Source organism: Macrotis lagotis, chromosome 1, assembly GCF_037893015.1.
Source record: "Macrotis lagotis isolate mMagLag1 chromosome 1, bilby.v1.9.chrom.fasta, whole genome shotgun sequence".
NCBI lineage: Eukaryota > Metazoa > Chordata > Mammalia > Peramelemorphia > Peramelidae > Macrotis > Macrotis lagotis.
The window spans coordinates 520,872,173-520,899,522 of NC_133658.1; the positions used below are offsets into that span (position 1 = coordinate 520,872,173).

At 33.9% G+C, this 27,350-nt stretch overlaps 1 protein-coding gene across 1 annotated transcript in view; it reads left to right on the plus strand.

Annotated features, from left to right (window-relative positions):
* Positions 1–27,350, plus strand: part of CFAP47 (cilia and flagella associated protein 47) — a 931,170-nt gene that overhangs the window by 138,956 nt on the left and 764,864 nt on the right. Inside the window, exons 21-22 of the mRNA XM_074210630.1 lie at positions 13,450–13,645; positions 16,931–17,140. Of these exons, the coding sequence (XP_074066731.1) occupies positions 13,450–13,645; positions 16,931–17,140 (406 nt within the window). The remainder of the gene's footprint in view (positions 1–13,449; positions 13,646–16,930; positions 17,141–27,350) is intronic.

Here is a 27,350-nt window from a genome sequence, read left to right on the forward strand (position 1 = left end):
GACTTAGAATTTATAGACTTTCCAAGTTTTCCATATAGCCCTTTGGGGCATACAATCTCTCAAAAAATGTTCACTAGCATCACAAAATCTTTAGCTTGAGATCTTTGTCTTTTTTTTCTTTTGTACTGAATGACCATATTAGGTGGAGACTATAGAGTATAGAATTGTGCATGATGACTAGACTTCCTCCCTTCCTCCCTCCCTTCTTCCTTCTTTCCTTCCTTCCTTCCTTCCTTCCTTCCTTCCTTCCTTCCTTCCTTCCTTCCTTCCTTCCTTCCTTCCTTCCTTCCTCCCTCTCTTCCCTCTGTTCCCTCTGTTCTATTATTAGGGCACTATTGAGACCATGAGTTCCTTTAGTTATCTGACTTTTTCCATGTAATTGTATATTATCTGGGGCAGCTAGATGGTGCAGTGGAGAAAGCACTGGCTTTGTAATCAGGAGGACAGGAGCTGGAATCCAACTTAGACACTTGCCACTTACTTGGGCAAGTCACTCAACCCAATTGCCTTACATCCAGGACCATCTCCAGTCATCCCGATTCATATCCCATCAGTGGATCCAGATGGCTCTGGAGGAGAAAGAGGCTGGTGACTTACTATACCCACCCCCCCAATCCAATCCATGTACTTGTCATGGCCTCACCTCTCTGATGGTGTGGTCTTCAGGAATGAAGGACAATATGGGGGGATTTCATATCTTTTATGGAAGCTTTAAAACCCCAACAGAAAATATTAGGTTTAGTTAGGGGATGAAACAAATGAGATAGAGAAGACAAAAGGGTGAGTGACTGCCAGCTCATGCTGGCATATTATTAGTTTTTTAGAACATATGGGTCCCTGCAACAATCATTTAGTATTCTAGGCCAGGCCTAGTTCAGGCCAGTCCAGCAATTCAGGCCTAGGATGTGAATACAATGAGGCACTTGTGAATCATAAAATACAATGAAAATTCCTTCCTTAGTATGAAGTTAAAAAAGGATGCACTACCCAAAATTGGGGTTAGGGGGAGGGGAAACCAACAGCTCTATAAATTCAAATGAAACACTACCATACTACCCCCCCCCCCCTATTCTTGTCAGTAACCTTTGGGAAGACAGAAAAGAACCACTGCAAGATAATAGGAAGCTTTCCAAATCCCCAGATTCCCCATAGTTAGTGCCTTTTATACTTTGGATGTTAAAGAAACCAAATGGCTTCCCTGCCCCCTTAAGTGACAAGCATAGCTTAGATAAAATTAGTCCCACTTTTACTACATTTGAGCTTGGAGTGCCTCCTGACTGCCTCTCTTCATGGATACAGAGTGGTAAATGAAGCTGTACCAAATTGTGCTTAGAATAAAGTATCCAAATTAATCTTTATTCTAGGAGAATTGGTAAGAACTAACTACCTTTAAATTAACACATTAGTTTTCACTATTAAATGGAATATTCTCTACTGTCTAGTTAACAATATCACTTAAAATTTGTTTTATTCTTTAAAAAGTCCCAGTAGTTTGTTGTGTGCCTTTTTATGGTCTTTCAATGGGTTATTTTCTATATGTGGCATAAATTATTTTTTAATATTTTTTATTTGTGTTTTCAACTACATTCAATGGTTATTTTTTCCAATCAATTTTTGCAAGGTTTTTAGTTTTCCATTTTTCTCTCCTTCCCTCTCTTCCCTCCCCCTTCCCTCTGATAGAAAGAAATCTAAGATAGGTTTTACATTTATGATCATGCTAAATATAAATCCTTATTGATCATGTTGAGAGAGAAGAATCAAATCCAAATGGAAAGAAGAAAACATGAGAGAGGAAAAAAATGACATAAAAATAAGACAAAAAATGAAAATATTAAGCTTTGTTCCTCATTTAAACTCCACTATTCCTTCTCTGAATATGAATGGTAATTTCCAACATAAATCTTTTAAAATTGTCTTTGATTATTGTAATGCTGAAATGAATATGTCCATCAGAGTCCTAGGTGTGGGACAGAGCAGGTAAAAAATGCTTGGATTGAGAGAAAAGGAGATTTTATGGATAACAGTGCCCCAGAACCCAGAAACCCAGGAACAAGGCCTTGTTATAATAAAACAAACTCATTCAAGCACTTCAGTCAGGGGAGGGAGACCAAAATCTGGTCCCAGGGTTACCTCTTTATTTGTCTTCTTTTGGAGGGGACAGATTATTGGTGGTAATACCTGAATTTCTGACAGTAGTTTCTAGGGCACATGAAGGTCATATTGTGCAGATCATATTATTAGTTTTTATTTCTAGTCCAATGATACCTCCTCACAGACTTAGCAGCACCATTATATGCTTTCTGGATGTGATAGTCTGAGAGAAAGGGATGCCTTCTAGCTGTTTTACACAAAAAAATCAGATGCTGTTGATCTTGTGGAATGTTTTCTTTGCCCTTTGTTTTGGCCTTGCCATTCATGGTTGCATCATTGGACTCAATGATGGTATTATGCCACCTAGATGGAGCAGTGGGTAGAGTGCTGACTTTGAAGTCAGGAGGATCTAAGTTTAAGTTTGATTTTAGACACTAACTGTGTGACCCTGGACAAGTCACTTAACCTGGAATTCTTCATATCCAGGGCCATCTTCAGTTGTCCTGATTAATATATGAATATGAACCCGGATGGTTCTGGAGGAAAAAGTGAGGCTGGGGACTCAACACAACACCCTCTCCAACAAATTCAGTTCACATGTATGTTATGGAATCACCTCCCTGATGTCATGATTTTCTTCAAGAACAAAGGACAAACCTCAAATATGAAAGACCCCTATCAGGGTCTTTACAAAGATCTGCACCTCTATAATGATTTGCCTACCACTTAACTGCCTCACTAACAAAATAAAAGAAGATATAGCATTGAGTTAAATATTTATGAAACACCTATGTGCTAAACAGGCAATGTGCTAAACACTTTACAAATGTTACTTCATTTGATCTTCACAAAGATTAAATCAAATCACAAAAACCCTTTGAAGTAGATGCTATTATTATCCCCATTTTATAGTTGAGGAAAGTGAGTCATACAGAGGTTAAGTGACTGACCCAAGGTCACATAACTGTTAAGTGTATGATACAGAATTTGAACTGAAGCCTTCCAGTGTTCTATCTTCTATACCACCTATCTCCAATGGAAGAGATTGAGGGTGAATTATACAGATTTTTTGGGATCTTTTTCAAAGAAATGTTAATTGAAACTGGCTGAGATTACTAAGAGAGAGAATGTAGAAGAGAGAGATGAAGATAGATGTAGCCTTGGAATACAGCATGAATTCCATATGATTTAGGAATTCCTCATTTCCTCAGGTTCTCTGTGGCTTGGTTAGAGTTAGAGACTGCATCTGTCATTTCATAGTCAAGGAAGTCTTCTCACCTGTTGAGAAAACTGCTTTGTAATGATATTTTCTCAATAATTTATGATCTTAGATTCTCTTGTTTCTTGTTTATCTACTATTTCCTTTAATGTCTTCTTATTGGTATCTTTTCTGGTAAGATTGACTGGCAGGCAGCAGGGCCATCCTATTCTCCTTATCTCTTTTGACAAACTTGCAATAGATTCACTCTGGCCCATTGTTGCTTCTGGCACCAGATCTACTTCTTTAAATCTCTTAGAGTTCTCTGAGTTCCTAGTCAATAAGTTAAAAATTTATTGTTTTCCTTAAATATTCTTCTGCCTTCTGTACAACTTTACAAAATCTTGTTACAGCTAAAATTTGTTATGATCAGTTGTTCCAAACTTAAATTCCCTTAAGAGACCTTCTATTCCTTTTTAACTTGCCTTTCTGCAGTTTCCTTCCTGGTTGTGGTTGTAGGTAGCACCATTGATGGTCTATTGCTCTATCTTCCCTTCTTTCAATCCTCCTGGTTGGTTGGAAATTTTCCCTTTTGAAAAGTTAAAATGAATAAACCAGGAACATGTGTAATAATTATCTGCATTAAAAAACATGTGCAATGACTTACCCTGGGTTACAAAGGCAGTATGTGTAAGGAGTGGGACATGAACATGGATCTTTGTAACTTTAAGGAGAGCTCTCTAGATAATTTTTTATTGTGCCTCTCTTATGTAATTATAATCATGCAAATATCATACCAGCCAGTAGCCACAAAACAAATAGCAGAATTTTTAATTAGGATATAATCACAAGGTAAATATCTTAATATTTGAAAAATCCGTGATTTTTGTCAGTAGGAGGAAACTCTGGTATGAGAACTCTCTCTCCCTCAATGCATATCACAATCTATGTTAAATAATGGGGAATTGCATTTTCTCATAAAGTTTAAGTGAAATTTCCATAAAGGAGTATAATCTCCTCTAGGTTTCAACTCTGGTTGAAGAGGTAATAATAGTCAATGTATAACTCATATTTGGTGTAGAATAGTTCCCCAGACTGTCTCTAGGAGTCTTTTGTGACTCACTACTCAGAACCATATCTATTTAAAAGACAATAATTGCCCCTCCTCCCCTGACTTACAGAATTATCAAAGCCTTCTTTTTCAATTAAGTCATTGAAGGACCAAGAAATCCCCTTGTATTTGTGTTAGAGTGAGCAAGTTCCTTTTAATTCCAGGCTACTAGCATCAGAACAAATGTAAATCACTTTGCAACTTCAATAAGCACCAGTAAGCATTTCATTCTCAATAGACTAAGCTTCTATCCATAAAGGGCTTGCTAGGAGTATTTTTTTTTTTATAGATGATACCTTTATTTCTGTCATTGACCTCCTTGGGGTATAAGCAGGATAGTGAGATTGCAGTGTCAAGGGTAATTTTTTACAGAATGGTTGGACCAGTTCCCAATTCCATCAGTAATGTATTAATGTGATTAATTTTTTACAATCTCTCTGACATTGAATATTAGAGCCAATTAGGTGGTATAATGAATAGAACATAGGTCAAGGAATCAAGAAGACCTTAAATCGAATTCCACATTAGATGCTTACTGATTGTACGACCCTGGTCAAGTCAATTATCTTCTATTTGCCTCAGATTTCTCAACTGTAAAATGAAAATAGTAATATTACCTACCTCTCATGGTTGTCAAGATCAAATGAGATCATATTTTTAAAGCATTTACCATGATTATCTAGTCCATTTGACATATATATAAAATGGTAGACACTTTCCCCCTATGTTAATTTTTGATTATTTTCCAATCAGTCATTTAAGCAGCCAGGTTATTGAGGGTCCACTCTGTGCCAAAGCACTATATTAGAATACTAAGAAAGAGTCTCTTCTCACAGAGAGCTTCTATTCTAACAGGATAGACAACAAAAACATACAGTTACAAAGAACAGGACTCTAAGGAGGCTATGAGGAGAAAATGGATTCCAGTGTTTGGGGATAGCCAGTCCAAAGTTACAGAGACTGGAGATGGCAATGTTGTGTATGATGAACAAAGGAAAGGTCAGTTTGACTGGATCAGGGAGTGAATCAGGATAAATAATGTACACTTAGACTGGACAAAAAGATCAGGGGATTGTAAAGACCTTTAAAACTAGACAGAAGGCTTTGTGAATTGTTTAAATCATTCTGTAGAGCAATTTGAAACTTTGCCCAAAGGGCTTTAAAATTATGCCTACCTTTTGATCTATCAATGCCACTACTAGGTCTGTAATCCAAAAGAAATGAAAAACAAAAAGGCAAAAAGACCTATATGTAGTAAAAGGAAATTTGTAATTTGTAGCAACTTTTATCTAGTGGCAAGGAGTTGGAAATTGAGGAAATGTCCATTAGTTGGGAAATGCTAAATAAATTGTGGTATGTGATTATAATGGAATGCTGTTCTAAGAAATGATGAGGAAGATGCTCTCGGAAAAACCTTGAAAGGCTAACATAAGGTGATGCAAAGTGAAATATACTGTTTTCAAACTAAACATCAATATTGTAGGATGATCAGCTACAAATGACTTAGCTTTTCTCAGCAATACTGTGATCCAAGACACCTCTGAAGGACTTATGATAAAGAATGCTATCCATTCCCAGAGAAATAGCTGATGTATTTTAATATAGAATAAAACATGTATTAAAGAATTCTGGACAGAAGAGTTTATATTATAGAGGCAAGAAAGAGCCAATGGAATTGACTGAATTTGGGAGGAACAGTATTAGATCTTCCATTAGGAAAAATTTCTTTGATATCAGTGTGTAGGATAGACTGGAGTGGAGAGAGACTTGGTTCAGAGAAATAAATTAGTAGGCTATCATGATAATCTAGATGAGAGGTGAAGAGGCCTAAAAATAATGAAGTAGTTGTATACAAATAGAGATGGAAACAGATATGAGAGATGGAAAGTAAAAATGTGGTGTAAGCAAAAATGAATGTGAAAAAATGAGGGTTCTCCATTTCTTTGTAATAGGAATTTGTTTTTACTAAAGGAAACAAAGTTGTCTCTGGGACTTGATTGGTCATTGCCTTGATTAACATAACTTCTTGGCTTCCTAAGGACATAAAAAGTCTCCCATGTAGAGTCAGGTCTCCTCTGACTTGGTGGACATTTGAAGACATACCAGTCATCATATCTTTTCTCATCAACTAGACTAATTTCTATATGGATTCAAGGTGAGAAGGAGGTCCTATCTGGAGAACTGGTGTCTCTTATTCCATATTCTTTCTTTGTTAGCATAAAATAAACTCTTTTTTTTTCTTAGTTAACTATTTAGTGACTCACAAATGACTCATTTTCTCTCAACATCTAAACTGAACTAACAGGGTGCTGATATTAGGCTTACTTCTTTAAAGAGAAATCAAAGATGTGCCTCTTGGCCCCAGGGCTGGTGCTCTGTCTGCTATACTACTCAGCTCCCCTACAGCACATTTTAGAAGAGGGACAGAGTGAAAGGAGAGAGAAAATATAATATATAGTACTTGGGAGGAATGGATGAAGGGAATCCCAATCAGCAACAGCAACTGTGGAAAACTATGGAAGTAACTTCTGTGATGGACTTATGATAAAGAATGTGATCCACCCAAGACAGAGCTGCTGGTATCAGAACACAGACTGAAACACACACACACACACACACACACACACACACACACACACACACACACATGAAATCCAAGATGTGTTTAGAACCTATCAGTAGAAATGGAAAAAATATGGAAGGAGGTCTGAGTTTGGGGATTAAAAATATCAGCTTCTGTTTTGGACATGTTTAGTTTGAGAAGTCTCCTTGACATCTGGTTTGAAATGTCCAATAGATAATTTGTGTTGAGAGATGAAAGCTCAGAGGATGCTTGGCCTAGAAGGCATCAACATAGACTTGGTGATGAAGTCACCAAGTGAGAATAAAGAGAAAGACTAGAACCCAAGATGGAAGTTGTGGAATGGTCATAATTGGAGGAAATGAAATGCATGAAAAATGAGACAGAAAAGAAGTGGTTCAACATGTAGCTAGAAAAATAGTTCACAAAACAAGGAGGTGGGAAACTACAAAAGAATCCATGTCAGAGGAATATTACAGTTTTTTAGTTTTTGCAAGGTAAATGGGGTTAAGTGGCTTGCCCAAGGCCACACAGTGTCTGAGGCTGGATTTGAACTTAGGTACTCCTGACTCTAGGGCCGGTGCTTTATCCACTGTGCCACCTAGCCATCCCATATTACAGTTTTAATTAGGAAAAATGGAATATTTGTGGGTATAGTTTTTGACTATATCACCTATGGCAAAGGTAGAATGAAGGAACAGTTCATGGAATTTTTTTTCTTTCTTTTCTTTTTTTGCAAGGCAAAAGGGTTAAGTGTCTTGCCCAAGGTCTCTCAGCTAGGAAATTATTAAATATCTGAGACCAGTTTTGAACTCAACTCCTCCTGACTCCAGGGCCATTGCTCTATCTACTGTGCCACCTAGTTACCCTTAATTCATGGATTTTAAGGAGACTAAAGAATTGGAAATTCAAGAACTTGGAGGAAGCATTAATATGAATGTTGATATCCCTTAGCATAAGGACAGGAGTTGGGGAAGAAAAGCTCATGAGTCAGGTACTAACCTGCTTGAAAGAGGAGGGAAAATACACTGGGGATGATATATAATAGTTACCCCAATTTATATTGGGTAGAGAATTTTGAGTCTTGTCAATTTCAAAGGAAGAAAGTTTGCTGAGTGACAAAGGAATAAAAGGTGAATCTGCAAGAGATAGTAGGGAGCAAAAGTATTTTGACTTTTACTCTAGGATCAGTATATCAGGAACAGAGTGATAATATAACTCAATCAGAGAGCAAGCCAGGGATGTGGTATTTTCTGTTGGAAGTGGGACTTGGGTATTAGTGAAGGTTAATAGCTGGAAGAATGTGAGAGAAAAATGTTTGCTAATTTGATGTGTTCTGAAGCATTTTTTAATATGGTTTAATATGGTTTGTGATTATTTAATTTCTTCTGAAAACTGTTCTCTTTAGCACTTAATTTACTGAAATCAAAGTGATCAAAAGTCATCTGCTGAGAGGGATAGGTTGGGGTGGGGAGGGGTGGGTTTAGGATTCTGAGGAGATAAGCATTTGGAGTGGTTGCTGGGGGATTGAGTGAATTCTGTTTTCCTTATCTCCTGTCATGTTTCTGCTCAGATTCTTTATTTTAAATAAAACAGACTTAATGTTTTTCTGTTTACATCTTTTTGAGTGCTTCTGTACAAAAATATATTTCTGATTCTTCTCTACAAAAACACATCCTCTCCTTTCTTTAAATGGTAGCCAATACCTCAAGACTCAACTCTACCAGGAAATTATATTTGAATAGGTTCATCTATTTGCCAACCCCAAAGTATTATGACTGACCCCACTGCTACATCTTAAAATAATGAAGTAAATTACAATCAACTTTATATTTGCCTAAACTGTTCATCATATTCATTTATAATCTTCTTGAGAATATGGTTCATGTCTTTTAATGCTTCAGGTTACAATCTATCCAAGTTTCTTACTCTTTTGTGATGATTGTTGTTTCCTCTATTCAATGACATTATGAACTTCCATTAGGTACTTTAACATTTTGTTGGTGAAACACTCAGTTTGCCTATCTGCTGTCCATCACATCATTTGCCCATCTCCTTTTCTTGGGCCATATTTTTCAATATGTATTACGTTATTTCTTGCCCATAAGTTCCTTCTGGCATTATTTTACCTGCTCTATCCCATTCCCCAGTTTTGCTTTTTCAGAGACAGTGATAGTCAATGATTTATAGGTGTAGAATTTCATTTCAGGAAAATATTAGTTTTAAGGATGATTTTTTTGGTGTGTCAAAGATAAAAAAATTAAATCAATGCAGAATTTCCAGATCCCAAGAATATGTGCTATTTTGTTTTCATCTTTCAGTTGTGTCTCTTCCTGAAGCCATAGACCATAGCACTTCAATGCTGTCCATGGGGATTTCTTGGCAAAGATATTGGAGTTGTTTTCCATTTCTTTCTCCAGTGGTGTACTATATTACATACCACCAAGTGACTAATTTTATTATTGATTTATTATTGATCCTAAAACCACTCTAATACCTCACTGTATCTTGGAGGCAAAAAGTAGCTGGGTGAAGCAATGGATAGGGAATTGAATTTGGTGTGCGAAAATCTGAGTTTGGTTCTTATACCAGACAATCACTAGCTATAGGTCTGTGGTTAAATCAGTTGATCTCCATTTGCTTTAATATCTTCATCTGTAAATGGCAATAATAATAGAATCTACCATCCTAACTTTAGGGTATTATATAAATATAATTATTATCATCTTGATTATTAGAGTTGACTGTTTTCTTTTAGTCTATGTCCATGGGTCTACCAAACTGACCAAGTTTCAAATATGGCCTCAATTTTATTTTATTTTATATTATATTATTTTAATTTATTTTATTATTGGAGAAAGATATAATTTCATTTATTTGGTATTTATTTTCCCCTATTATGTGAACAAATTATTTTCAACATTTTTAAAAACTAAGTTCCAAATTCTCTGCCTTCCCCTTCTCCACTTCCTTCATCATTGAGAACACAAGTGATTTGATTATGTTATATACAGATATGTAAAATATATTTTCATATTATATATGTTATAAAATAAAATATAGACTAAAATAAAACCACAAGAAAAATTAAGAAAGTTTAAAAAATTTACTTCAGTCTGTATTCAGTTCTTTCTCTGGCTATGCATAGAATTTTTCATCATTTGTCCTTTAGCATTTTCTTGGATCTTTGTGTTGCTGGGAATAACTGTCACTCATAATTGATGATCCTACAGCATTGTTTTTATGGTGTACAAAGCTTCCCTGTTTCTACTAATTCCCCTTTGCATCAGTTCATCTGACTCTTACCAGGTTTTTTTTTTGAGAGCATCTAGCTCATAATTTATCACAGAACAATAATATTTCATTACAATCATATACTACAACTTAATCATTTTCTAATTGATGTTATAAATATTTTTTGAGCATTTAGATTCTTTTCCTTTTTTAAAATATCTTTTGGGATGCAAACTTAGCATTAAAATCGCTAGGTCAAAGGGTAGTCCTATGACTTAGTTCCAAATTGCTGTAACAGTGTATTAGAGTCTCAATTTCCCCACATCCACCAAATAATAATTGTCATTTTCTTTTCCATCCTATTAGTCAAATGTAAAAGGTGTGAAGTAGTACCTCAGAATTGTTTTAATTTGCATTTCTCTAGTCAGTGGTGATGTAGAGCATTTTTTTCATATAGATAGTTTTGATTACTTCATCTGAATTCTGTTAGTATTTTTTGATCATTTATCAATTGGGGAATGGCTTATGTTTATTAATTTATTCTCTCTCTCTCTTTATAAGGTCTTTATCAGATAAACTTGTTATGCTAGCTATATTTCCCTCCATTATATTTTCTGCCCACTTCATTTATTCTATTCTTTCCCTCCCTTTACTCTGACCCTCCTCACAAGGATTTTACTTCTGATTACCATTTCTCCCAATCTTCTCTCCCTTCTATGAGTGTTCTCATCCTTCTCTTATCCTTTTCTTCTCCTACTTTCCAATAGGGTAATGAAGATTTTTATATACATTTGAGTATGTATGAGTATTTGAGTATGTATCTGTATATTCCCTCTTTGAGCCAATTATGATTAAAGTAACATTTAAGTGTTTCTTCCCCTCCACACCCACCATATACACCTTTTGTAAAAGTTCTTTTTTGCCTCTTTTATGTGGAAAAATTTAACCCATTCTACCTCTCCTTTTCCTTTTCTCTCAGTGCATTTCTTTTTCTTTTTAGCTATCATCCCATCATATTCAACTCACACCTGTGCCTTCTGTGTGTGTATGTGTGTGTGTGTGTGTGTGTGTGTGTGTGTGTGTGTGTGTGTGTGTAACATTTATATTTTTTTCCTTTGATTTTTATGTTTCTTTTAAGTCTTGTATTTGAAAGTCAAGTTTTATTTTCTACTCTGGTCTTTTCATCAGGAATGTTTGAAAGACCTCTATTTCATTGACTACCTATTTTTCCCCCAATGAATGATACTCATTTTGTGGGATAGGTGATTCCTAGTTGTAAGCCTTTGGAATATTATATTCCAAATCCTTTGTTCCTTGAACGTAATGCTAAACCATGTGCTATTCTGATTATGATTCTACAATACTTCTTTCTTTCTGATTGCTTGCACTATTTTCTCCTTGACCTGGTAACTCTTCCATTTGCCCATAAAATCCCTGAAAATTTTCATTTTGAGCTCTCTTTCAGGAGATGGTCGGTGAAATTTTTCAATTTCTATTTTTATCCTCTGGTTCTACAATATCAGGGCAGCTTTCTTTGATAATTTCTTGAAAGATGCTGTCTTTTTTTGATCATAGTTTTCAGCCAGGTAAATTGTTTTATCAACATTTCACATTGTCTTCTACATTTTCATTCTTATGATTTTGTTTTCTCATTTCTTAATTTCTCATAGAGTTTAGCTTCCATTTGCTCAATTTTAATTTTAAGGAATTATTTTCTTCATTGACTTTTTTTAATCTCCTTTTTCCATTGACCAGTTCTCCTTTTTTTAAGGAGCTCTTTTCTTCATTGAATTTTAATTTTTTTTTGGCTAGTTCTACTTTTCAAGGTATCCTTCATCTCATTGGATTTTTGTACCTCTTTTACCATTTGGCCTTATTCTAATTTTTAGGGTGTTATTTTTTTCAATATTTTTGGTACCTTTTTTACTAAGCTATTGACTTTTTCATGATTTTATTGCTTTATTCTTATTACTCTTCCCATTTTCCCCTCTACTTTTCTTGAGTTTTAAAATCCTTTTTGAGTTCTTCCATGAACAAGTCACATTTTTCTGAGGTTTTGAATATAGGATTTTTGACTTTATTATCTTCTTCTGAATGTGTTTTTATCTTCTTTGCTGCTCTACAAAACTTTCATTTTTTTAATTTTTCCATTTTTTTTTTTTTTACTTTTAACCCTGACCTAAAGTAGGGCTCTGCTTCCAGGGTGGGGAAACATATTGTCCCAAGTTTCACGGGTTTTGTGCAACTGATTTCAGTTCTATTCCCTTATAATTTGTGGGCTGAGATGTTTGGAAGCAACCCTTACTTTATTTAGTCACTCCCAAGGCTTACTTCTGGTTTGCTTGGGTCTAGATGCTCTATGCTGGCATGGCCTGCACTGGATTGTGCTCCACTCTCATCCCAGTGAGAAAGATCTTTTCTGCCAACCTTCTAAGTTGTCTTTGCCTGGAAAATGTTTTCTCTCCATATTTTTGTGGGTTTTGCTACTCCAATAAATTATTTTAGAGCTTTACTTAAAGATATTTAGAGGGGTTTGGAGGAGAACTCAGCTAAGTCTCTGCTTTTACTTTATTATCTTATCTCCACTCTGACTAATTTTAGTCAGAGGAAATCATTAGAACAAGTTAAACCTGTGATCCACAACATTCCTGACTTTTGTCTGAGCCAGATTAAAAAGTAATTGGGAAATATTTAACAAAACAAATAAAAATACAATAAAACACAGATAGTATTAATTTGTGATTACTAAATCAATAGATGACCCTCAGAATCCTTATATAAATGGCAACCTTATATTTAATGACAACACCTCACCCCATGCTACATTTGCATTTGCATCACCACTAAACTAAGGCACAACAAAGAAAACAGCCCACTAAATAAATATGTTTGATTCAATTTCTAAATAATAAATTATTAAGTGCCTACTATGTGCCTGGAATTCTATGTGGTTCTGAGGATACAAAGACTATAGATATATTTATTTTGGTTTTTGCAAGGCAATGGGGTTAAATGACTTGCCCAAGGTCATACAGCCAGGTAATTATTAAACATCTGAGTCTGGATTTGAACTCAGGTCCCCCTGACTCCAGGGCCAGTGCTCTATCCACTGTTCTACCTAGCTGTGCCCTATAGTTACTTTAAAAAAAATGGCTTGCTCTAATTTTTTCTTTGCTATTTTAAATGCCATTTTCCCTCTTCCAAATTAATATGGGCTTGTTAATTTTTCATTAGTATATCCTGGAGTATACACTGCTGAAGTTCCTTTTCATCTGAAGGATGATCCTGTTTGCTACCGATTGTTAACTCTAAAAGGAACTGTGAGAGCACCCAAGTTAACTTTTGACCCTCCATTTGTGTTTTTGACTCCTGTTCCTTTGGGTGTGAAAACTGGAATCGATATCAACATTATTCCCCAAAACTATTTCAGGTAAATATTTACTTAATATATTTTTGAATGGAAAATCCAAATACAACAAATGAAGTTTCCAAAAGTGGGTACAAGCAATTTAATATAATTTATTTTATGTACATACTAATTACCCTTTAATTTCAGGTGTAGAATCCAAGTTTTGTTAAATTTAAACATATATGTAAATAAAGCAAATAGTTTTAGGTACTAGGTAGTTATAATTGGTCCTTGGGAAAAATTCATTCAATTCAGTAAACATCTATTAATTACTTTTTGTGTGTCAAATATTATGCTAATAACTGAAACCACTAATAAGCAAAAGAAAGGTAATCCTTTCAAGATCAAGAATGTAATTCATAAAAGTTAAAAACTAATTTTGGTTACATCATGCCAAATCAGAATAGTTCAACTACTTGGAGAGTAAAACAGTACCTATAGAAGTTTAAGCTGTCATTTTAAGAGTGCGGATCCACACAGTACTTTGAACCCATGGTAGTCATTTCTCAAGGAATCTAATGTATGAGTCTGGTGGTGGCTTGGTGGCTCAGGGTGGGGACAATAAGATGACATAAAACTAAAATCAGCAAAGACTCACAGTGATAGTAAGAGCTATTTGGAAACAGAAGTATAATAAAGGGTGAAAAGAGAAAGTCACTCAATAAAAATCAAATATTTATGGGATAGGTGGTTTATTTCCACACACAAAAGAAATACTATGCATAAAAGATTCACAAGCATTAATAGAATAGAATTTAGCAACTCAACTTAGAATTACTGTTATGATCTTCTAGAAGCCTGATAAATTAAACCTCATCAGAATGTAAAACATTTTGCTGGACTACTAATTAGGGATTTTATATTTGAATGGCCTAAAGCACCCTTGGTACTTGTTTGATAAAAGAGTCAGACTTGGGCTAATCCGTTTGTGAGTTGTCATTTTCTCTTTTGCTCAGATTTTCTATGAAGCCATTCTATGTCCTGTTTGAGCTGTTGCAACAAGCCACTTCCTTTAATGAACCTAGAACCTCTGGACCACTTAAATTCACAAAATTAATTCCTGTGCTAGACCTTGAGAACTGCATTAGTTTGCCTATACAAAGGTGAAAAGGCTGGGAAGAACTTAGACTCAAACTGGCTTAAGTGAATTCACATAATATATGAGATGCAGGAATAGGAGGAATGAATGATACCCATCTTTCCATCCTCCATTGTAGTTGAGAGAGAGAGAGAGAGAGAGAGAGAGAGGAGAGATGAAGAATATTACTTTCTATACTGAAATATAACAGTTAAGAGAACAACCTAAAAATTTCTCCTCCTTTGGTGGTCTACTAATGTCAGAGTTGTTGAGTTAACACAGTAACCACTCTGAGTTTGCCAAGTTATACTTAAACACAAAACCCTTTCATAGCCGGGTTAACATTTGGTCATAAATAGAACCCAAACCACCTACATGCTCATCAGAACCAGAAATGGCAGCAGTATTTCCTAGTTCATAGGAGAAGAGAGGAATATACTCCAATACACTCATACTGCAACTTATAATAATATTATGAGATGGGGCAGGAATTGTGGAAGAAACAATGCCTTATGGAAAGATTGGGGGAAAAAAGATTCAGAATTTAACAAATATGTTTCCTTTAAATTAGTTTTGTACTCTTCTGCTCTCTGCTTTAGCAGACAGCACTGCTCATAATCATTCATCATTCTTCTTTGTAAGATATTAAATTTGAGTTTATAGCCTAAACTGATATTGCCTTTGGCAGTCATTTCTCCCCATTTGTCTAAGACACTTTTTGGGCTCTTTTGTTCTCCCTGCTGTTGCAATTAATTTAAAAGTTTTAGATCATATTAGTCAGCATTGATGTTATTTCTGTCATTCATTTCCCATTTCTGATTTTTAATAACTTATTTAAGTCATTAAGGGTTAAATAATTTAAAATTACATATTTTCTCTGTTATTTTTTCTTTTTTGTTTATTATCTCTACTTTTCTTAGCTCTGATGAGTAGATAGTCTGATGGTAAATAGATATATCTTTCTCAGGAGATAATCTCTATATCACTAAAAAGTTTTCCCTGTCCCTTAAAATATAATCTTTCCTTCTTTGGGGGTCTTATTTGATGCTTATCATACCTAGCTCTGATCAATTCTATTTATAAAGTCATTCTCTCATCTCTTTCTTCTGAACAATATTACCTTCCCCCCTCCACTTCCTCATGTTTCCCATATTTGCTTTGAAATTAGAATGTACCTTGATTAAATGGTTTCCTATGACTAGCTATCTCTCACTGACATACATATTCTTATAGAAACATATGTAGTTCTAGATGGCAATAATCCAAAGACTGAGTAAATCAATTTAGGTTCAAAATTATCCTTTCGCCATTCTCATTGTTATTGTGTTCTAGTAGCTACTTAGGTTCTTAATCATAAATCATCACCACCAAATGCCAACAAACTATCACACACAGGGTGGGCAAGCCAACTAGGTTGTAGCATGGAGAATACCCCAAGGGAAAGATGTGGCCTGATTTCTACTTCTGTAGATATAGTAGCCTGAAGAACCTAGGAAAAAAAGTTCATATTACTAAAGACTAAACATAGAACTAGTTCACCATCAGAAACTGATACAGTTTTGCCAGTGGAAATTATATGAAACATAATTGATATGTTTATATAAACATAAGATATGATTATTATCTTTGGTGTTGAACCTTGAAGATCACGGAAATTTTATATCTGACTTCCAACTGAGTCCTTTCATAAGTGAGCTCCTTGAAAGCAGGAACCATTTCAATTTCTGTTGAATTCTGTAACACTTAGCCACACAATGTTTAGCAGACAGAAGGTGCTTAATAAATTCTTATTCCTTCCTTCTTTTCTTTATAACTTTTATTTATTTATTCAGTTAAAAGACTCATAAACAATGTAGGTTACATTAACTAAAGCTTTAAAAATTAAACTGCTGTTCATTATCCCCCAAAATATTAAAAAGAATATATTTAAGAAGAGTATTATTAGATTAATGTTTTGATTTGAATTTTGCTAATCTTAAAATGGCTGGTTTCTTTGTTGATAAGAGAAGTTTTTGCTAGTCTAAGTAAATTTAGAATAATGATTCTGTTTATTTATAGTAGGTTGTTATAATTCTACAATAATTAATACATATAAATATATTGATAATTTTTGGCAAATTTTTTGTTCATAAGCTTTATTGATATGATGGTACAAAAGATTGGCAAATGTATAGAGAATCTAATATTTAGTTCTTTTGAACTAACAGTTCTGATTCATTTGAAAACAGGAAATCATCAGTGAATGCCCAAGTTCCAACAATTAAGCTTTATGATGGTGTTATGATAGATGTCCTTTCTGTGGATTTTCCAAATGGCAAAGTTATTGAAGTCTCACCAGATGGAATAAATACAGAACTAATTTCTCACATTAGTTTTAAATCAATGAAACCAGTATCTTTTTCAGCTGATGTGCTATTTTTGGATGAAGAAAATAACTGGTAAGGTGTTTAAACATAGATTATTTTGGCACTTCTGTGTTAATCAAAGAAAGAATGATCATTAATTTATATTCTATTGCATTTAGTCTTATAAGATAAAGTCTAAAATGTAACTGCTTTCAGGATCACCATTTAAAAAAAATCTCTCTCTGAGTTGTCCTTCCTGATAATTATTTTTTAAATCACTGATATGGCAAAAAGAAACTGAAAACATTTTAATTTGTCACATTTTTATGTTGTTTTTCATGTATCTAAATCTATTGAACTTTTTCATTTAATGAATCATTCAATCAACAAACATTTCTCTAGTATCTACTATATTTCAGGCATTGTGATAAGCACAATGGATACAAATACAAAAAGAAAAGTCCCATGAGTGCATATACCTCTCTTTCCTCCCTCTCTCTCTCTCTCTCTCCACATCCATACTATACATATTCATATATATTTATAAATATATAAGCATATACATATATACTCCATATAATCTACAAAATAAATATGAAGTAAATTTGTGATGGGAGATACTAGAAACTGGAGAGATCTGAAAGAATTTTGTTCAGAAGGAATTATTATGTGTAAGAAATAGCAAGAAGATCAATTTGCCCCTATCATAAAGTGGGTGAAGTGAAATAATGCACAAGCTTGTAAATGTAGTTTAGAGTCAGGGTATGAAGGACTTTAAATTTCAAACACAGGAGTCTGCATGGAACTTTTTCCATTTTTTATGATTTCTTTTGGAAAGGGTTTAGTATTGGTATTGCTGGGTCAAAGGGTATGATCAGTTAGTTTTACTGTTCTTTGGGCATAGTTCCATATTGCTCTCCAGAGTGATTAGATCAATTCACAACTCCACTAACAATGCATTAATGTCCTAATCCTCCCATAACCTTTCCAATATCTATCATTTTCCCTTTTTCTCATTTTAGGCAATCTGATAGGTATGAGGTAGTACCTCAAAGGTGTTTTAATTTGCATTTCTCTAATCAATGATTTGAAACATTTTTTTCATATGATTATAATATAATTTTAATTTCTTTATTTAAAAAGTGCATGTTTATATCCTCTGACCATTTATCAATTGAGGAATTACTTGGAACCTTATAATTCTGATTCAATTAACTATATATTTTAAAAATGAGACCTTTATCAGAACTACTAGCTGTGAAAATTGTTTCTCAACTTTATTTTTCTACTGATATTGGCTGCATTGGTTTATTAGTGCAAAAAGTTTTAAATTTAATATAGTCAAAATCATCCATTTTGTGACATATAATGTACTCTATTTCTTATTTGGTCATAAATTTCTTCCCTTTCCTTAGATCTAGCAGATAGAGTATTTCTTGATCTGTTAAATAGTTAAATGGTATTACCCTTTATGTCTAAGTCCTGTATACATTTTGACCTTATTTTGGTAAAGATTTGAGATGTGGGTCTATGCCTAGTTTTTGTCATACTATTTTCCAATTTTCCCCAGTTTATGTGCAATAGTGAATTCTTATCCCAGAAGTTAATGCTTTTGGGTTTGTCAAATAATAGATTACTATAGTCATTTACTACTGCTTCTTTTGTACCTATTCTAATCCACCGGTGCATTTCTTAACCAGTATCAGGAAGTTTTGATGATTTCCACTTTATAATATAACTTTAGATCTGGTACAGTTAGGCTACCTTCCTTTGCATTTTTTTTCATCAATTCCCTTGATATTCTTGACCATTTGTTGCTCCAGATGAATTTTCTTACTATTTTTTTCTAGCCCTGTAAAATAGATTTTTGATAGTTTGTTATGGCAGTGAATTAGAAATTTAATTTGGGTAGAATTGTCATTTTTACTATATTAGCCAAGCCTAACCAGGAACAATTAGCATTTTTCTAATTGTTTAGATCTAACTTTATTTGAATGAAAGGTATTTTGTAATTGTATTCATACAGTTTCTGAGTTTCTCTTGGGAGGTAGATTTCTAAGTATTTTATGTTGTCTATAGTTATTTTATATGTAATTTCTGTTTCTATCTCTGGCCCTTGGGTTCTGTTGATCATCTATAGAAGTACTGATGATTTATGTGGGTTTATTTTATATCCTGCCTCTGCTGAAGTTGTTAATTGTTTCAAGGATTTTTAGGTGATTGTCTAGGGTTCTGTAAGTGTCTCATCCTATCATCTATAAACAGTGAAAGTTTTGCTTCCCCTTTGCTAATTCTAACTCCTTCAAATTCTTTTTCTTCTCTTACTATTAAAACCAACATTTCTAATACTATTTTTGAATAGTAGTGGTGATAATGGCAATATTTCACCTCTGATCTTATTGGAAACGTTCCTAGTTTACCCCTTTTATATATCATGTTTGTTGATGGTTTTAGACAGATACTACTCAGTATTTTAAGGAAAATTCCATTTCTTTCTATACAGTCTAGTGTTTTTAGTAGGAATGTATGTTGCTTTTTCAGCATCTGTTGAGATAATCATATTTTTTTGTTGATTTTGTTAATGACATGTTCAATTATGCTGAATGTTTTCTTTATTATTGAAACATTCCTGCCTATCTCGTATAAATTCAAACTCATCTTGATGTATTATACTACGAATAACTTGTAAATTCTTTGTTAAAATTTTATTTAAAATTTTTGTATTAATGTTCTTTAGGGACATTGGTCTATAATTTTCTTTGTTTTGACTCCTCCAAGTTTAGGTATCAGAACCATATTGGTGTCATAAAAGGAATTTGGCAGAACTTGATGGTTTCTTCAAATTTTTTTGAAATGGGTTATTTAAGAATTTTATTTTCTCCTCTGTTAATCTGTACAGTTTGTATTTTTGTAAATGTTCATCCATTTCACTCAGGTTATCAAATTTATTGACATACAGTGGGGCAAAATAGTCCCAAATTATCTCTTTAATTTCCTCCTTATTGGTGGAGAGTTCAATCTTTTCATTTTTGATACTAGTATTTTAGTATTATTTGATACTAGTATTTTAGTATTATTCTTTCTTTTTTAAAATCAGATTAACCAAAGGTTTAGCTATTTTATTGGTTTTTTCATAAAACCAACTATTAGTTTTATTTACTAAATTAATGGTTTTCTTGCTTTCAATTTTATTAACCTCTCCTTTGATTTTCAGGATTTGTAATTTGGTATTTAATTGGGTATCTTTTGTTCTTTTTCTAGCTTTTTTAGTTGCATGCCCCTTCATTGATCTCATCTTTCTCTATTTCATTCATATAAGCATTTAAAGATATATAACATTTCCCCTAAAACCTGTTTTGGTTGCATCCCATAAATTTTGGTATGATGTCTCCTTGATGCCAGTTTCTTGAAAGAAATGGTTGATTATTTCTATGATTTATTGTTTAATCCACTCATTCTTTAAAATTAAGTTATTTAGTTTCCAATTAATTTTTGATTTATCTTTCCATGGTCCTTTATTAGATGTAATTTTTTATTGTATCATGACCTGAAAATCATGCATTCATTATTTGTACCTTTCTGTATTTGATTGTAAGGTTTTTATACTTGGTATACATGGTAAATTTTGGCTCTGATACTTTCCTATTTGAAGCTGATAAGTCCTGTGTAATTCTGATTGTGCATTCTTAAAATTTAAATTTGCTTTTTTGTGGCTGCTTTTACATATTTTCTCCTATATTTGAGAATTTGGGGATTTGGAGTTTTTATTCTGGGTCTCTTTTTGGAGGGATTCTATATAGTCTTTCAAGGGCTATTTTGTCTTCTTTGTAGTTTATTATGATAGTTTTCCATGATAATTTCCTGAAAGATATTGTTAGGTTCTTTTTTTGATTTATACTATTGGGTAAACCAATAATTCATAAATTTGTCTTTTCTGGCTGCATTTTCCAGATTGTTTTTCTAAAATGCATTTTACATTTTCTTCAGTTTTATTCTAGCCTTTTGATTTTGTTTGATGGACTTTTGGTGTCTCATAGGGTTATTAGTTTCTATTTGTCCAATTCTTTTTTTAGGGTTATATTTTCTTCAGCTAGCTTTTGTGTTTCCTTTTCCAGTTGGTTAATTTTACTTTTAAAATGAGTTGTTTTCATTTTCTAGTTGGTTAATTTTACTTTTTGATGAGTTATATACCCTTTCCAGTTGGTTATTTTTACTTTTAATTGATTTCTTCAGTCAACTTTTCATAGTTCTCCTGTATGGCTCCAATCCCCCCCCCCCCATTTTTTTCCTTCTTCCTCTCTTCTTTGGTTTTTAAAATCTTTTGAAAAGGTTCTTCCATGAGATTTTTGGATTTGAGTCCAATTCATAAATTCTTCTGAGACTTCCAATGACAATTTGTCATTGCTTTCATCTTCTGAGATGGCATTTTTATCATCTCTGTCTGAATAGAAACTTTCTATGGTTAATGCTCCCCCCCCCCCGCCCCATTTTGATAGTTGCGTTCTATTCTTAGGTTAAAGGGAATATAGTCCCTAGCATTTTGTACTGGGACTGGGGTTTTGATCCCCTGATGTATTGCTTGCCAAGATGTTACCCATGCAGAGATTTGTTTCCTCCTTTATGCTTAGGCTTTGCCAGTGCAATGGTGTGTTCCCTACCCAGTCCTATCTCCAGCACTCAGACTTTGTCTGGGGATGGGACCCTCTCTTCTGGGTTGCTATCTAGCTGACAGGAACTAGGCTTCAGTCTTGCTGATGGGATCTGGGCTGTGCTGTGGCTAGAAGCCTCTTGCTTACTTTCCTGCTCTTTCTTTCCTGGCTGGGCTATATTTCCCATTTTCCCCCCTCCAAAGAGGCAGGCCTTCATTGAAGATCCTTCATGATGTCTAGAGTTGAAGTCTTGTTGTGCTTTTTTTTTGGGAGGGTGATCTGTGTAGAGGCCTCATTTAACATGTAGGAAAAAGCTTCAGGAGCATGTTATCTTGATGCTGCCATCTGACTTTGCCCAAGGGAGAGTATTGTTATGAAAATCCACATAGAAAGAGGAGAAGATGGTCAACAATGTCAAATGCTGTAGAAAACATTAAAAAAAGTTAAAGATTGAAAAGTGGCAATCTCATATAATAAGAGAACATTATCAGCTTTCAGTTAATAGGTAAGTTCTATAAGTCAAGTGACATAAAATGTTAATGATAGATATTTCTAATGTAAACCATGTAAGGAAGTATGTTGAAAGTAGGACTGGGAATTAATTAGATTATATCTATGATCATCTCTAAAACCCTGATAATCTGTATTCTTGCCATTTTCTTTTTCCCACAAGAACATGTATTTCTGCTCATGTCACCATCCCCTTTTATTGCCTAGAAATGGGTCACAAAGATATTTTCACAACCATCTCCAAATTTGCTGTACATACTATGCTGTAATCTCTGCCCCTGACCACCCTACTCCCTATTCAACTTGAGCTCTTTTACATACATTATTTTCCTATTACAAGGTAATCTACTTCAGGGCAGGAAATTTTTTTCCCTCATTTATCTCTTCAGAGCTTAGCATAGCATATCATTCTTAAATTATTTTGTCCACAAAACCTATTTAATTATTCAAATATTACAGATTTTCTCTTTTCATTTTATATAGTTGATTTTTGATTTTGTCTTGTTATGATTAGATTAATATTTAGAAAAATGAATAGTTTCAGAACTAGATTGTAAATAAACCAGTATCATCAATATTAAAAGCTTATTTTTTTAAAAAGTCTTGGTGAAGTTACATAACTTTATGTACCTATTATTTTCTAGAGTTGTTCTTAATTCAGCTTTTAGCATTCTGCTTAATATTTTTTTAGTTGTTTTTTTTTTTGCAGGGCAAATGGGGTTAAGTGGCTTGCCCAAGGCCACACAGCTAGGTAATTATTAAGTGTCTGAGACCACATTTGAACCCAGGTACTCCTGACTCCAAGGCTGGTGCTTTATCCACTATGCCACCTAGCTGACCCTTGCTTAATATTTGATGTTTGATTAATCCTATAAGTTTTTCTTCTTTTGTTCATATGCAAGTATTTATTACTATACCACAACAAAAATTTAGAACAACTTTGCTTAAGAAAATAGTCATTTTTTTCTTGAATTTTGAAATATTTGATTCCACTCTATCTTTTGTCAGTTAAATAATTTAGTTATATTTTTTGAAATTGTATGGTATGATACTGCAAATTATTTATATGAAAATCTTTTAGAATATTATTTTCTTCTACAGTTAATTTGTATGGTTGCCATTTTATCTATATCAGCATTATGTATCTCAATATTAGTCAATATGATATGAGTCATGAAAGTTGATATAATATTTTAGACTGCCTTAAAGAAATATTACTTAAGGACTTGGAAGCTCATAGTCTCCTTGTACTTCACTTTGGTTAGATCACATCTGGATTTTGTCCAGTTCTGGATGCCCTCCTTTAGATAAGGCATAGACAGCAGGTTGAACATACAAAGAGGAACTACCCAGAAGGAGAAGAGAACATGTTCATGCCATATGAAAATTAGTTCAAGGAAGTGAACTTGCTTAGCTGGAGGAAGGTCTTTGGAAAAGCTGGGTATGATTGATGTCTTCAAGCTTTTGAAAAGCTGTCATTTAGAAGAAGAATTAAATTTATTATTCTTTGCCTCAGAGGAAACAACTAGAAGCAGTGAGTAGACATCACCAAGGGTTCTAGTTTGACTAAAAATAGAGGAAAACCTTCCAAAGTAGAATGTGATGTCTCTTTCTGTTGGTTCTTGCTGGTGGCTCTTGAGGTCATTGTAGAGGGGATTGATTTTCACTTAAGGTATGACTTGGTTTAAGTGACTTCTGAAATCCTTTTCAATTCCAATTGATAAATATTTATTATGCCCATGCTATTTATAAAGCTTCCTGCTTTATACTGGGAAGAATATAAGAATTCCAATTGTGAATCTGTGTTTCTTTTTTTAGTCTATACTTGTCCTGGTATATCTATTGAGAGGGTCGTTAATATTTTTGTTGAAAGATATTTGTCCTATGTAACTGAAATCAAGTTTCAGCTTTAGAGAGTCTTCAAAATGATGTTTGGTTACTTGTGAAATAAGTCAATTAATAGATTATATGAAAGCCAAAGAAAGGTTAAAAATATACTTCAGTTAGTTTGAAGACTAAATAATCTTTTTGTAGCTAATCATCACTTGACAGTATTATGGTATCATACTGAATCATGAATTAAAATTATTAGTAGCTAATTAATATTGTCAAATTAGTAAGCAAAAACAAGATGCTTAATGTGGATTGTAGCATGTAAGATTGTAGCATGAAAATCTCATGCTCAGGTTTAGATTGTATAACTTTAAAATAGGAGCAAATTTTGAGACTGGAAAGAGACTGGAAAGTAGGTGACTGGAAAGTGATCAGAAAACAAGGAATGGCAGCAGGGAGGAAAAAGGAACAAACAGTTCTGAATGTATATCACTCTGCTAGTACTTAGTAAATATTCTTTATTTTGATTCTCACAATTGTGAGTAAAAAATTAAAGTAATCAATATTATTTAACTTGAGAAGTACACATTAAGCTAGTTGGATAATATTGAAAAGTTGTTTGAATAACATTAGCTGGTTGAATAATATTACAGAGACATTATGAAGAGGCCAGATAGTTTTCGGCTCTAGAAAAACTGAACTAGTCAGGTGAGGTAGCACACTCTCTGGTATTTGGAAGATTGGAACTGTTGGAGCATTTCAGCTCAGGAATTCTGAACTGCAATAAGGACTAAAACAAATCCATTATTCCCACTAAATTCAGAATCAATATAGGAAATCCTTTGTAGCAGAGGGCTATCAGATGTCTAGAGAGAGAGGAGAACTAGTTCAGGAAGGAATTGGGGCAGGTCAAGGCTACATAATTGCTAGCAGTGGGATTGAGCTCTTAAGAGGCTGTAATTCTCAGCCAGGGAGATTCAAGCTTAAAAGGAAAGAAAGAAATGAAAATAAATTAAGAAAAAAATGAAAGAAAAAAACAGAAAAAATGAGCTAGAGAAAATGAAATTAGGCATTTAGTCTTAAAAAACTTGTCAGCTATGAAATTTATGAACACTTTAATGTGATATCTTAAGGGGCGGCTAGGTGGTACAGTGGATGAGAGCACCGGCCTTGGAGTCAGGAGTACCTGAGTTCAAATCTGGCTTCAGACACTTAATAATTACCTAGCCGTGTGGCCTTGGGCAAGCCACTTAACCCCATTGCCTTGAAAAATCCAAAAGAAAAAAAATGTGATATCTTTAAGATACATTTTAAAATGAAGTTATTTTTTATTTTGAGATGTTCTTGATATGGTTCATCATGATAGTCTTTTATACCCATACTACCATTTGTAAGGCAAATTTCTAAGAAAAAACACATACCACATTTTTTAATTTAAAAAAAAATTTTTATTAAAGATTTTATTTGAGTTTTACAATTTTCCCCCAATCTTACTTCCCTCCCCCACCCATCCAGAAAGCAATTTGCCAGTCTTTACTTTGTTTCCATATTTTACATTGATCCAAATTGAGTGTGATGAGAGAGAAATCATATCCTTAAGGAAGAAACAAAAAGTATAAGAGAGAACAAGATCAGACAATAAGATATCTGTTTCCCCCCCTAAATTAAAGGGAATAGTCCTTGAACTTTGTTCAAATTTCACTGCTGTTTATCTAGACACCTATGGCACTCTCCTTTGCAGACAGCCCCAAATTGTCCCTGATTGTTGCACTGATGGAACAAGCATGTCCATCAAGGTTGAACATCATCCCCATGTTGCTGTTAGGGTGTACAGTGTTTTTTTCTGGTTCTGCTCATCTGTTCATGCAAATCCCTCCAGGCTTCCCTGAATTCCCATCCCTCCTGGATTCTAATAGAACGATAGTGTTCCATGACATACATATACCACAGTTTGCTAAGCCATTCCCCAATTGAAGGACATTTACTTGATTTCCAATTCTTTGCCACCACAAACAGGGCTGCTATGAATATTTTTGTACAAGTGATGTTTTTACCCTTTTTCATCACACACACACATACACACACACACACACACACACACACACCACATTTCTAAGAAAAAACATCACATTTCTAAAAAAAATCCACATCGCTAGGAATATTAACCCTAAGAAGGTTATATTGGGAATATTCCACTCACAAGCATTCCTATTATTATCACAATGCTTCTCCACATAACCCTTTATGTTAGTTGATATGCTTTGTGATTTTTAAAATGACCAAATATGGGGTGGACAGAAATATTTCCTGAAAGCCAGGAAACTTTAAATTCAAGTTCTACTCCTGTTGCATAATGATGGCGTGACCCAGACAATTCACAGATACTCAGTTTCAGATAAGGTACTACTATAAGAAGGAAGGGAATAAGTATTTATTCACTCTCTCTTTTTTTTTTTTTGAAAAGCAAATAGGGTTAAGTGGCTTGCCCAAGGCCACACGGCTAGGTAATTATTAAGTGTCTGAGACCGGATTTGAACCCAGGTACTCCTGACTCCAAGGCTGGTGCTTTATTCACTATGCCACCTAGCTGCCCCTATTCACTCTCTACTATGTGCTCATCATTATGCTAAGTGCTTTACAAATATCTCATTTGAGTTTCCTTTTACATATGTTTCCTATATCAATAAAGTCACATATAACTCTTGTTCCAAACAAACAAGCCAAAAATTCATAAAATATAAAAGAATGCTAACCATGAGGATTCTACTTATAGCAGAGACCAAAGGTGATAGTTGAAAAATCATAGATCGTGTTTTTTAAGATGTTTTAAGATCGTGGTAGACAGACCCAGAGAACAGCAGTGAATAGTTGTGGTTTTTGCTTTCCAAATTTTTAGAATTTTCTGATGTTAGAAGTATTTATAAGTCAAGGTCATCAGCTTGAGTCTTTCTGCAAACATGCCAAAGTCTCCACCATCCTTTAAAAAAACACCTCATTTTAATTTTTTTTTTTTTTTGGTCTATCCCCTTTAACTACCATTCTCTAACTCTCTATTTTTTTTAGATAAGCCTATCTTTAATTGCTGCCTTTCCTTTTACTCTTAACTCTGCAGTTTGGTCTCTGACCTCATCTTTCAATTGATACTACTTGCTCCAAATTTACCAATTGCCAAATCTAATTGACTTTTCTCAGTCCTCATCTTCTTGATTATTTTTAGTTTTTAACATCCTTGATAATCTAATCCTTGACAGTCTTTTTTGTTTAGGTTTTTGTGACATTATTCTCTCTTGGTTTTCCTCTTGCCTACTTAA